The 13513-nt window shown below is 41.8% G+C and overlaps 1 protein-coding gene across 3 annotated transcripts in view; it reads right to left on the bottom strand.

Moving 5' to 3' along the window:
• Positions 1 to 250: 250 nt before the first annotated feature.
• The window catches only part of ndst2b (N-deacetylase/N-sulfotransferase (heparan glucosaminyl) 2b), a 55264-nt gene continuing 42001 nt past the window's right edge, over positions 251 to 13513 (bottom strand). Inside the window, exons 1-14 of one of the 3 annotated variants that reach the window (XM_053511305.1) lie at positions 12640 to 12749; positions 10038 to 11369; positions 9210 to 9297; positions 7701 to 7855; positions 7279 to 7464; positions 6567 to 6695; positions 6276 to 6458; positions 6010 to 6106; positions 5614 to 5737; positions 5022 to 5196; positions 4710 to 4880; positions 2405 to 2514; positions 2153 to 2255; positions 251 to 1630 (exon numbers count right to left, since the gene is read on the bottom strand). In XM_053511305.1, coding sequence (XP_053367280.1) covers positions 1505 to 1630; positions 2153 to 2255; positions 2405 to 2514; positions 4710 to 4880; positions 5022 to 5196; positions 5614 to 5737; positions 6010 to 6106; positions 6276 to 6458; positions 6567 to 6695; positions 7279 to 7464; positions 7701 to 7855; positions 9210 to 9297; positions 10038 to 11060 — 2670 coding nt within the window. In that variant the 5' untranslated portion in view covers positions 11061 to 11369; positions 12640 to 12749 and the 3' untranslated portion in view covers positions 251 to 1504. Of the gene's footprint in view, positions 1631 to 2152; positions 2256 to 2404; positions 2515 to 4709; positions 4881 to 5021; positions 5197 to 5613; positions 5738 to 6009; positions 6107 to 6275; positions 6459 to 6566; positions 6696 to 7278; positions 7465 to 7700; positions 7856 to 9209; positions 9298 to 10037; positions 11370 to 12601; positions 12750 to 13513 lie in introns of those variants that run through there. The other 2 variants (XM_053511304.1, XM_053511303.1) reach the window with 2 other exon arrangements.

Raw genomic sequence — 13513 nt, 5'->3', positions numbered from 1 at the left:
CGTCTACCTGTCAGCACACAGTGTACTGTTCGGGGCTCCCAGAGGACCAGAGCAGACTTATTTAAGGGCCGTTCCTTCTGCCTAGACCCCAGAGCGCTGAAAAGGAGGTCGAGTCTCTCGTTTCGGCAGGCGATTAATCAAACCGTTTCCTATCTGGACACCTCCTACCATCTGATGGAGCAAGCTACAGGACGGCTCTCACATTCCGTCTCACTTCACTTCACACACAACACAAGGAACTGGAAGCGAGTGTCTTTATTGTGTGCATTTATTTGCAGATGTGCGTTTTTTTATTTTTTTTTACCTGATTTCAAGTTGACCAAAAAAGACAACAGAATATATACGATTGTTGTACAGTACAGCCACTGCAGATGAATTTCACTTGTATACACAAATACAATCTCTCTCGCTCCCTCACTCTCTCTCTCTCTCACACACACACACACACACACACACACACACACACACACACACTCTCTCACGTACGTGCACGCACACATAATCTTCCTCGCTTTAAGTCTCTCAGACACAACACGTCTGGTTTTTGGCAAAGTTACCTTATTTGACCCCAGCAGTTTAGTTTGGCACGGTTTGAGATGGCAGGTCATGTCGGAAACACTGCTGACTTCATTTCATTAAACACTGGAACAAAACCATATCTGGTCATCAGCACGGGTTCGACATTCTTCATACGCGTTCATGTGCTGATTGAGTTGGTAGTGCAGCTGCGTGTGACTTGGGAAACATGTCGGCCAATTACTGATCCCAAAACTCAACTTGGTTTATAGTTCAAACATTCCTACTTCATTTCCTTTGCAAATCCAATATAAAAACATCAAAAAGTGTCGTAATATAATCTTGGCCCTGGAATGTTTTAGTTCAGTGGTATGACGCTGGTTGGGAAACAGCCAAACTCTAATTCCAACATTTACAAAGCGAGACAGATCTACACATCAGCAAATGTCTGAACTCTTAGGTGGCACCTCTACTCAAATGTCTCTCTGCTTGGCAGAATTTAAACCGTTTACTACGACCAGCCTGTACATTCCTTCCCATCCACTCGGCTAAGTCTTTCGAACCTCTCTCAGACCCTGCACGTTCATCACATCAGCTGTGAAACACCATTTCCCACAATGCAAATAATAAGCTCCTTTTGTTAGTTACCCAAAATGCAACTAACTAGCTCTTATGTCCTTATCTTGGCAATTAAATAGGTGCACAGTCCTCCTCAAAATGTACAGACTCAGCTCGGATTCTCAGCTCCCTTTAAAAGCCGGGCTCGAGCTCTCACACCCACAGCAGGCGTTCCTTCGTCCTGGTTGGAACTGCTGTGTGTGTGTGTGTGTGTGTGTGTGTGTGTGTGTGTGTGTGTGTGTGTGTGTGTGTGTGTGTTGGGACACAGGGAGAATCAAATGTCCTCTGTCCTGCAGTGACATGGCCCTGTGTGCTCCGAGGTGGAGCAGGGTTCGATATGGGCTTCTGTTCCTCATGCTTCTTCTTGTCGTCAGCTCCAGCTGGCGTTGTGGAGATCGTCTCGGAGCCAGCCGGGTAGAGGTTGTCCCAGGCGCTTCAGCAGCCTCAACAGCTCCACGTTCTGCTCTCTGTAATGCTCCGACAGGAAGGCCCGTGACTGCACACAAGCACATTAAGAAGAAAAGGTCACACCTCCAACAGCAATGCTGAGACATGCTGATTTCCCTAGCACTGTGTATTTTGGGATAAAGGGTGGCAGAAGGTGTGTGCAATAAATCTTGATATAAATAGATGAAGAAGCGAGTGTACTGTATTATACCAGGTTTCTGTTCTACTTTCTTAGTCAAGTTTAGTACTGAACGATTTTAATAATGAATAAATAGAAGTATGAGAGAGAGGTGTTACTAAGTGTTTTATCTTTTCCCCAGTGGGTCATTAGTCTAGTTGATAAATTAGCAAAGTGATTAAAACTTTATTTATTGCATGACCCTTTGGTCTTTTAGTTTTAAGTCCCATTTGCTCATGATCTGATTAATGTACCCCTGTTTTCAGACCTTTTCGAGGAATTAATAACCGAGTTAGTGTAATAAAAGAGTCAAATTACATATTAATGTCTCCTTAAAAACGTCCCAGTCTTGAGGCACATATAAAGCATTTATGTAAGGAGAGTAAAAATTACCTCTGGGCTCATATCGGGGTATTTCCTGCCTTTGCTTTTGCCCAGACAGCGCGTTCGGCCTGCATCCAGTCTCTGACACCAGAAGCCTTTAATCTCATCATACCTGCATCCACACACACACACACACACACACACACACACACACACACACAAAATAAAAATATTAAGACTAAGAAGAACACAAACGTAAACCTGTAATGGAAGTGAAAAGATTTCACTCTGGAGCAGGACTAACAGCGATGCTGGTCTTACATGAGTGCCTGAGTATAGTTGAAGAAGGGTGTAACACCCAGAAACCTCTGCACGCTGTCCATCACCTGCACTGGCTTGGACCGCAACTGGAGTCCATCAACAATCAAAAGCTACAAACAGACCACAAAGAAGGCAATTCACTCATAACGGATGAGCACAACAGGAAAGGAGCAGTTTAAAGGTCGCTTCTGCCTGCCTGAGAGACAAATCATCAACTGCATACACACTAATATTCCAAACAGTCATATAAACAGCACAATGACACTAATCCTTTACAAATAATTAGGTGACAATAATTAGAATATTTAGAAAAATACACAGGGATTTTTCCCTGGATAATTACATTCCACACATTATTGCCTTTCATCTGATTTCTTTTGGATATTTATGTATCAAGTTGTTTATTCATTGATTCTTTTTACATCTGCATGTGGAAGCATCATTGGGTGAAAAAAGTGATGAGCAAAATACAAAAACAAAGTTGAAACTAATTATTGTGATTTATATAATAAACATTGAGTAAGTCTTTAACGGGGAGGAACTTTAACTCAATCTGCTTTATTCTATATACTGTACACACATACATACACTACCAGTTCGGACACACCTTATAATTTCATGTCTTTTCCTGATTATTTGTTTCTACATTATAAATCAATCTAGAAGGCATCAACAATATTTAATAATCTCTAAACAGTTGATATTGAGATGTATCGGCTACTTATGCTCTGTAAAGCTTTTAAAATGTCTGATCTGAGGTAAAATCTGAGGTGCTGTTTGTTAATTAATGATTTTTGAGGTGGGTAACTCTAAAGAAACAACCCTTGCAATGGTAAGTTTTTGGCTTTCCTGGGATGATGTTCATGATGAGTTTCATCATGGTGCTTGATGGGTTTTGCGAATGCACTTGACAATACTGTTCATGCAAGAACTATTCCAGAACAGCTGATCTTCATGTCCTAAAATAACTACTGTTGTCGTTGTTACTTAATTACACAATGCTGTGTCTGTTTATTTCATAGTTTTGAAAAAAAATCTCTAGTATTGTTCTAGAATGTAGAAAATAAATTGAAACTTGCATCCAAACCTTTAACTTGTATTGTAAAAAAGTGAAATGTAAACTATATTGCCAAAAGTATTTGCTCGCCTGCCTTCACATGCATATGAACTTGAGTAATATTCAATTTTTAATCCATAGAGATTTATATAATGTTGGTGCCTATCCTTTGCAGTTATAACAGCTTCAACTCTTCTGGTAAGGCTTTCCACAAGAGCATTTGTAAGGTCAGACACTGATGGTGGACGAGAAGGCCTGGCTCACAGTCTCCGCTCTAATTCATCCCAAAGCTGTTTTATTAGGTTCAGGTTCTGTTTTATAAGGTCAGGACTCTGTGCAGGCCAGTCAAGTTTTTGTGCACTGCTGCACAGTCATGTTGGAACAGGAAGGGGTCGTCCCCAAACTGTTGCCGCAAAGTTGGGAGCATGAAATTGTACAAAATGTATGTAGTATGCTGAAGCATTAAGACTTCCTTTCACTGGAACTAAGGAGCCAAGCCAACTCCTGAAAAACAACCCTATACTAGTTCCAACATGACTGCACAGAAGTGCACAAATAAGATGTAAAAATTCATTATTGGACACTCATTGTGTCTCACTCTGATCGGCTAATTAACCTAAAACTGAGTGAGCTGTGGAAACCTGCAAAAGCCTTTAAATGGTCTCTGAGGAAGACTGCTGGCTTGACAGTTGTTCAGAAGACGATCATTGACACCCTGCACAGAAAAATGTGCACAAGCAACAGGAATAACTGCAGCTTTGATAGGATTGTGAAACGAAGTCCATTTAAGAATTTGGGGACGACTCACAAGGAGTGGACTGAAGTTAGTGGAGTTAGTGCTTTAAGAGCCACCACGCACAGACGTACTGTACAGTATGTAGGACATCTACTGTAGCACTGTTGCATTCCTTGTGTCAAGCCATTATTGAACCAGAGACAATATTGGAGGCATTACGTTGGCTAAGGACAAAAAAAAGGACTGTACTTTTGTTCAGTGGGCCAACGGTCATTTTTTAGATGAAAGTAAGGTGGTATAAGTAAACTTTAATGCGCTGGAGATGTTTTAAGACAAAATTTTATCTTAATCTGATCTACAGTTTATTTCTTTGTATGATTATTATTTTTTGCTTTAATCTTAACCAAATCATCTCTTTTTGGTGATTACAGGTTTAGATGTCTTTTTTTATTTTTTTAACTACACAACTGTTTCCATCATGAAACTCAAAAGCTCAATGTGTGTGCGCCTACCTGACTGGGCTGGTAGTAATGGAGCCAGCGCTCTAAATGGCTGCTGTAGTATCCCGGCTGTAGGCAGCGGCGGTGCAGAGCGAGCAGCGCTGCAGGAGAGGAGGAACCTGCTGAGATCACCTGCTGGAATGTGTAGTTCAGAGCCACGGGATCCTGGTGAGCCCTTTGATGCTGCACAGACACAAGTGTTCGCAAGTGTCCCCCGAGGAACAGAAAAAGACAGTTCGTGATTACAAGACAAAGATGGCGACCGTCGATGGGAAAAAAAACGAAAACAGCAGTGCGTGTACACTTGCACACTTGGACACACACCTGGTACCAGGAGTATGCTCTATCCGCTGGGTTGATGAGGATGGTTATGATTTTGGCTCTTGGCAGCAGCGCTGCCGCTCTCTTCGGGACAGCCTCAGTGTCAAAGTAATTAGCGCTCTTCTCAAATAGAAAGTCTGTGCTCACATTCGAGGGCACGGGGAAGAAGTCCATGTACCTGATGCAGAAAAAAGACATTCAAATTATTCCACGATCCAGCAGATAAATCATCTTTTATGCATGACAGCTGTCAGTCGCAGAAAGTCTGAAGAGTCAAATGTATAATATACAGTATTTTATGATCCACAGGAATTTTGTTAAAAAAAAGTAAATTAAATGCAACTACATCCACCATTCTTCTCCATAACAAAGAAACCTCACATATAACAGTTTACATACGCATAGGACATAATGAAGAAAGCAAGTTCTACTGTATAATGTGTTTTATATCTGATGACAAATATAAGCTTAAAGAATGATCTCGGTGTGTTAATAAGCCAGCTGTACATTTTCCCAGGATGCTACCAAAATATCCAACAGATTTTCAGAATCTCAGAGAAAATTAAATACAGAAAGAGTGAACTGGTGGAATTACCAATCAATTCCACGCAGGTAGTTGGATCCGCTAAAGAACTGCACCTCCTCAAAAGTGACCGGGCTGAATGAACTGGCAGTGATGGCAGGATGGAGGGACAGAAACGCGTGCAGAGCAGTTGTCCCTGGTGAAGCGAAGACAGAGTTATGAGAAGGAAAAGCGCGCGCACACACACATTCACATGCTATAGGGAATCTGGTAACACCAATTAGCCTACTTTGAACTGTGGGAGGAAACCAGAGTACCTGGAGGAACCTCAACCCGAGCACAGGAGAACATGCAAACTCCATGGACCATGGAAAGCCATAGCGATACCATGGTGCTGCCCATGCATAACACTTAAAAAATAATAATAACACATACATCTAGATTAGATATTGTTTTAATAAGTATTACCTGTTTTTTGAGGCCCAATTACCAGAAACTTGGGAAGCCTATCACAGGTCTTCTCTTTTGACCAGATGTCTTTATGCCTTTTATCATGACAAGGATTCTGCTGGGCAAAACATAAACGAATAAATCTTAAATAACCCTTAACTCACCCAGCAACTGACACATCATTCGAAATATCATATTGTTTATTTAAAAAACACATACACAAGCAATGACACAGAGCTTCAGATATTTCCAAGATTAAGTCATGAAGGTGTAATAGCACAAACCTGCCACAGGGGGTCTCTCTCATCAGGGAAGATGTGGAAGTATTTCTCAGCCAGGCTGACCGGGGGCAGGGTCTGTAAGCGCAGGCGAGTCCAGCACTGCACAAACTTTACCAGAGACTCGAAAGTGTAGAGGCCCAGGCGATCGTTACCATAGTTAGACAGGTGCGTCATGAAAATACTGACCTGAAGACGGGACAGGGAGGAGTGGAGAATAGAACAGGCTTAACACCAGCGATTCAAAGTAATTACTGTGTGTGTGTGTGTGTGTGTGTGTGTGTGAGAGAGACTGACCAGATTGAGGAGAACAGTAAGAAAGAGCTCTCCACCCCGGATGCTTTTGTCCAGTTCCTGAGGGCCTCCTGGGTAATCCTTATAGAAGATAGTGTGTGTGAAGAGCCCGCATGTCTGCCGTGGGAGAACCTGACGGAAACAAATTTGAGTCAACACAAATGGCCAAGTGCAAGTTTAACATCAATCATTTACACTTATTTTCAGAACTATAGGAGATCAGACCATCAGAATCAGTGACTAACTTATTTCAGATGAACTTTTATTAATTAATTCGGTACATCCTTGTATATAATGGAATATGATTGGGGTAAGATGGGAGGATGGCAGAGGGGCTACAAGAACAGTAAATAATAAGAGATGTGCTACGTAGGCTCCATGAAAACCTCCGGCATTAATCTAATGAAGTACAACATAAATAAGCGTTGATTGTTCATTTATTCATTTATGTATTTATTTACTTATTGCATTAATTGTTTACTGAAGAAGGGTCGAATTCTGGGAAACAAAAAAAATATATATATAAATTGTTATTATTATAAATAAATATAAAATAATATTATTTTTATTATTTGGGGTTCATTATTTTTTTATTACTTTTACTTATGTGTAATACTGATCACAAACAATGAATTTTTGTCGATAATGCATTTCTCTTCAGACGATTTATGATAGAAGTGTTCCTCGTTATGTGTCTTGTCTCTTGTCCTTATACCTTTATGCCGCTGTGAATGAAGCCCCTGCGGAAGCGTGCGGGTCTGAGGTGAGGGTACTCCTCTGTACTGGTCACTGAAATTCCCCACACACTCTTCCAGGCCTGGTACAGCTGGCTATGCACTGGGTATACACCCGAGTGGTGCGGGGCCACAGCATAGCCCATGTCCGTGGGGATCCCATGTTCCTACAAGCAGAAATGCACAAAAACAGCACACAGACTCAAATCTTGGGGTCAGAAAGAAAGCAAACAAAAAGGTATGCAGTATAATAATACTAATAATTGTATTCTAGCTGTCTTTCATTATTCCACCTGTAGACCCTGTATAATTACAGTATACATCTGACTTCAATGTCATGTACGTATATGTCGTGAGTTTGAGAAACGTCGTGTCGTGTAAGGTGTATGTGGTTGTTGCTGACCTGAGCAAACTGCTTGTTGAGTCTCATCTGATCTGCAAGTACACTGACGTTATGAAACAGGTGTGGCTGCATGTGGCTCCACATGTGAGGAAACCACCAGAACTCCTGCCGGTGTCTGAGCAGGGTGTTGTCACCTTCATCTTCTTCATCTGTACCTAAACAATACATTATACATCCATGCATAAACAAATGAAAACACTCACACACTCACACACACACACTTACTCAAACACACACACACTCACTCACTCACTCACTCACTCACTCACTCACACACACATACTAACACACACTTACACACTCACACACACACATACTCACACACACACTCACTCACACACTCACACACACACTCACTCACTCACTCACTCACTCACTCACTCACACACACACACTTACTCACTCACACACACACTTACTCACACACACTCACTCACTCACACACACTCACTCACTTACACACAATCACTCACACACACACACATACAATCACACACTCACACACACTCACTTACACACAAACACACACACACACACACACACACACACACACACACACACACACACACTCACTCACACACACACTTACTCACTCACACACACACACACACTTACACACTCACTCACACACTCACTCACACACACTCTCTCACTCACTCACTCACTCACTCACACACACACTTAATCACACACACTCACTCACTCACTCACTCACTCACTCACTCACACACACACCTACACTTACACACTCACTTACACACTCACTCACACACTCACACACACACTCACTCACTCACACTCACACACACACACTCACTCGGCTTTATCTTGTATGCGGAGGCCTGGACCCTCACCCTATCCCGCAGTACACCAGAGGTGGGTAGTAACGAGTTACGCTCACTCCGTTACATTTACTTGATTAACTTTTTGGAAAAAAATGAATTCTATGAGTAGTCTTTACTGCACCATACTTAGAAGAAACGCTACTCTTACTCCACTTCAATCGTTTCCACATGACTTTTCTAACTATTTACTCCAAACATGCAGCCGGTAGATCATCCGGGATATAACAGGATATATATATACATGAATATATAATAAAAACTAAATAAAAAATCAGACATGGCGATTGAAACAGTTACTAAGTTACCGATATTAACAGTATACATGTTGAGTATCTTTTCACCAAATACTTTTTCACTCTTAATATTTTGGATGACTACTTTTTACTTCTACTTGAGTAACATTATTTTTAAAGAACAGCTACTCTTACTTAAGTAAATATCTGGCTACTCTACCCACCTGTGCAGTACACACACCCATTGACACACTACAGGCAACTTGGGAACACCAATTAGTCTAATCTGCATGTCTTTGGACTGTGGGAGGAAAACCACCAGGCAAATGAAAACATTTTAAGCATAATAAAATATGGATTAAAAAATATAAAAAAGCCTAATCTGCGGCGACATTGTTGACCACCTCTGTTAATATTAACATGTGACTGACCTGTATGGAAGAACTTTCCAGAGAATCCCAGGTTGAATGTGAAATTGGGGACGAGAGCACGGAGTTTGGTCTGGGTGTGAAGCAGAGCCTAAAATACATAAATTAATTAATAAAACACAACGCTGCTGTTATTTTACACTAACAAAGTGAAGGTGACATTTGCTGAAGAGGATCTGGTTTAGAATTTGATACATCACAAAGAAATATATATGAGATGGTGTACAGGGTGGATACTAAATGCAATGCATTGAAGAAATGGTGGAATAAAGGTGGAGTTTAGACAGATTATAATAATGTGATTATACAATAGATTATTGTTAAAGGAAAAATTTATTATTGTTAAGAAGGAAATATAAAAATGAAATATAATCCCTTGGCCACAACGGAATTCTGGATAAGGCTGAGAAAATCTCTGGTTATATTAAAATAGAAATTGGTCTCTTTAACATTTAATAGCTTCTTGTGAGCCTCTTGTGAGACCAAAAAAAACCCTGTGCACTAATAATCATCATTTAGAGGGCATGCGTCCAATACATATTAATCACATTTACTGGTTAGATAATCTATTAATCATGATCCAGTCCAGTCCAGTCATTCACTCAGGGATGATAAAGTTCAGCAAAGTAGGTGAAAGAATTCATGAAACTACACAGTAGATAATTAATGCTACATACGACCTAGCTAGATGTAATAAATACGTGATTTGATTGACCGGGAAAAGAAGAAACCGACCCCCTCCCCCCAGAATAATTATGGCCCAATAATTATGATCCCTTCAACTACCAAGCACAGTGGCACACATTCGAGAGTAGGGTCCAGTATTCTCACCTCCACATCAGCCACCTTCATGCGTGTCCCTTCTTTCCCAACAAAGATGTCATCAACATCTACAAGCAGGAATCTGTCCAGTGATAGGCTGAGCCTCCTGCCTGTCAAATAGCCAACCGCGTCCACAAACAGCAGTTTATGCAGCCAGAAGGACAGACTTGCACCAAACAGCACACGCTGGATTCCGTCGTGAAGACCCAGGTCTTGTATTACAGTAGCTAACAGGACCCTCTGTAGAATGGAATGTGTTGGCAGCTCGGCAGGCCTGGGGCTGGCCAGCAGTACAGGCTCGTAGGTGCTGTGGTTCGACAAGAACGTGGTCCAGTTATCAGCAGGGAGTGGGCCGGGTTCGAGTTCGCTGGGGCGGGTGATGTAGAGCAGCGGAGCAGCAGGGTTGATCCGATAGTCCCACAGAGGAAGGTTGGAGCGCAGGAAAAGTGGGAATCCTTTGAGCTGGGCACTAGATGGAGAGTTTTCGTTGGCACGGTAGAAACCAATAATGCCCACGCCATAGTCTTGGCAGTATTTATCCAACAGCTGCCGGTTCCAGGAGTCCAGATTGACATACTTGAGCAGATTTTCATAGATGATTAAAGTGTAGCGGCCTTTACCCCTCCAGGCCAACGCAGGCATGTCAGCTTTCCCTGGAGCAATTTCAGTGTGGTACCTAAAACGGCTAGACTCCAAGATGGCCACAATCTCCTGGCCCAGCTGAGAGTAAATGCTCTCTATGAAGAGCAGCACCACGGGCTCAATGCGTGTAGCGTCTAGCTTCCTTGATGCCTGCCACTGATGACTCAGCTCAGAGGGCATGAACAGCGGAACTCGCTGGCTATCAGTGATGGCTGCTGCGGTCACACATTCTCCCAGTGGCAAAGGAGGAGCTTCCTTGATCTTTGGGCCACCACTAACATGGTACGCCAGGTAGGCCATTGAAAGCAGGCAGAAAAGGATAAGAGCCAGAACCAGACGGTGGAGGCCCTGCTGGCGCACAGCACGAGTCAACTTCCGCACTACAGCCATGGCTAGCAGGGCCAGGATTGCAGAGAAAGCACCCAAAGATCTTGAGGAAGAAGAACAACCTAAGTTGGCCTACGACACAGCCATTGTGTCTAGGTGACCATGGCACTCATAGCTAGCGACAGGCGCGCCGCTTCTCCTCCCTTCTTCTCTGGATATTGAAAACAAGTTTATGGAAATGCCCCAGGCTCCAGATGTTGACAGATCACTCCATGGGACACATGTTTCTTTTTCATCTATGTTCCTTTGATGGGTCATTCGCCTGTTTGAACAATAGATGCATTGATGATGCTAAGGATGCACAGCACTTGCCTGGTAACAGAAAGGAAAAAGGGAAAGACAGAGAGAGAGGGAATGAGAATATGAAGAACAAGAAGAAAAGAGAGGTGAATACAAATTGCCCATTATCACAGAATACATTTAGAAAATGTAATAACATACTAGTCTAAAATAAGACATAATAAAAAATGTACACACCCACATCTTGTAATAATAGTCTCAGTCTGTATACTCTGTCTGAGAAACTGCCACAGCTGAAATTATAATGAGTTTTTTTTTTTTTTTCTTAAGAATTAATTGTTTTAAGTCTCCCTGGTTAGATAAAGCCACTTCCCCACCCACAGCTCATTCCTGAGTTATTGGTCATGCTGCCTTGCTTCAGCATGCTTGAAGATTAAATGTTTCATTTAACATGCAGATACCCTACAGACGTGCAGGGATGGAGACCGTTCCCACTTTTCAAAGAAAATGAAGCCAGTTCTAGGATACATACACTGAAAAATGTGTTCCATTCAGCAACCTAAAGGCGTAATAAGTAAGCCTGTCTGCAGAAGCTCTAAATGCTCTATGTAGCACCACATACCTGAGGGGTTTCAATTCATGAAAGAATCCAATTAGACTTCCTCAGAAAGACAGAAGCATTAATTATAAAAGAAATTAAATAAAAAATAAGAAACCACACAACTAACTACAAATAGAAGTTTGACAATCTTTATTCAATGCCACTTCAAATAAAATTCAAGGCACGCGTGCATGCATCGATGTTGACTATACGAGTGACATATAGTAATGCTCGCTGAGACTGAGCATGAGAGACGATTACCCACAATCCCACATCACGAGCGAAAGAAGAATAATTGGCTCAGCTGTGATCACGTGGCGCTCGGCAGACAACACGCTCGCGTACTACTTGTATATCAAGACCTGGCACGTTTATCAAGTTAAAATGTATTTTAAAAATTTGCTCGCCTTACAAAGACGCTTTCCTCTGTACATCAAATCTAAAATAAGCCTCAATATTATGCTAACCTCAGCTAACATGTCCAATGTCCAAATACCCAGCATGCAGAGCAACTTCAGTGCTAGTCTCAAGCTTGTAGAGAAATAGGAGGGTTGTGTTAGGAAGAGCATCTGGTGCACATAACTTGTGCACATAACTTGAAAACTAAACGATCTGATATGGCGATAAATTATCTACATCGCTTCATTTTAGTTCTGTTTCTCCCTGGATGTCATTCTGACTAAAAGCTGATAAATATAGTAACCTCAGTAGGTAGGTTGAGATGAATTTCCGTCTCCAAACCTTCATGGTGCTGCTGTAGAAGCCTGCCTGAGTCTTTCTCCTGAGAACATGGCAACACACCAAGGCAACTCTGACCCCACAGACGGAAATGAGAGTGGACCATCTGCTGAGTTTTCCACTGGATTACACACATGGACACAAACACGAGGACTCGGCCTGTTAAAGCTGTGTGCAGTTCTTAAAAAAATAACTTAATTGCTTATTATCCCTTAATGATCATCCCCCATACATGCTATCAGAAGTGATCCGAAAAAATACATGTGTGTTTGTGTGGTAAGTGTCTGTGTGTTCAAGTTGTACAGAATCTTTAGCATGCAATGTGTGTGTTAATACAACAGAGAGTGTGATTCAGTGAGATGCACTCTGCAACCTTTAAACACAGTTAAGAGATCAGATTCCTTGAGAAAGAAGAGAAAAATTCTCTAGATGGGAGTTATATAATGTGAAAAAAAATGAAGTTTTCGCCAGGAGTTGCTTCAAGGTCTCTTATAAAGAAAATCCCAATTGTAAGTCTTGAATATGGCGCAAGTCTGAAGCATTAAGCACAACTCTCTTTAATAAGACATTTTCAACAGCCGATCTCCAAAAACCAGAGCATGACGAATTGAGGTGATAAAAAATGAGCTGGCTCAGCACATGTACATGGCACCATTTAAACAGATTAGCTTCAGCTGCCCAAAAGTAACTGCGGCGTAGACTTCGCCTGGCTAAACACACTCAGATATACTCAGTTCCTATCCTCCCTATTCTCAGGAGCAATGTGTGATGAGTCAGAGCAACTCTGTCATGGTGGGCATAACAGAAACAACTGGCCACTTGAGCAAAAGTGTAATGCTGTTTGTAGCCACACAGTGGCATAAGGGTCCTAGAAGGC

This window comes from Clarias gariepinus, chromosome 14, assembly GCF_024256425.1.
Source record: "Clarias gariepinus isolate MV-2021 ecotype Netherlands chromosome 14, CGAR_prim_01v2, whole genome shotgun sequence".
Lineage (NCBI taxonomy): Eukaryota > Metazoa > Chordata > Actinopteri > Siluriformes > Clariidae > Clarias > Clarias gariepinus.
Note: the sequence above shows the minus strand (reverse complement) of the source record. Positions and strands in the feature narration are given on the sequence as shown.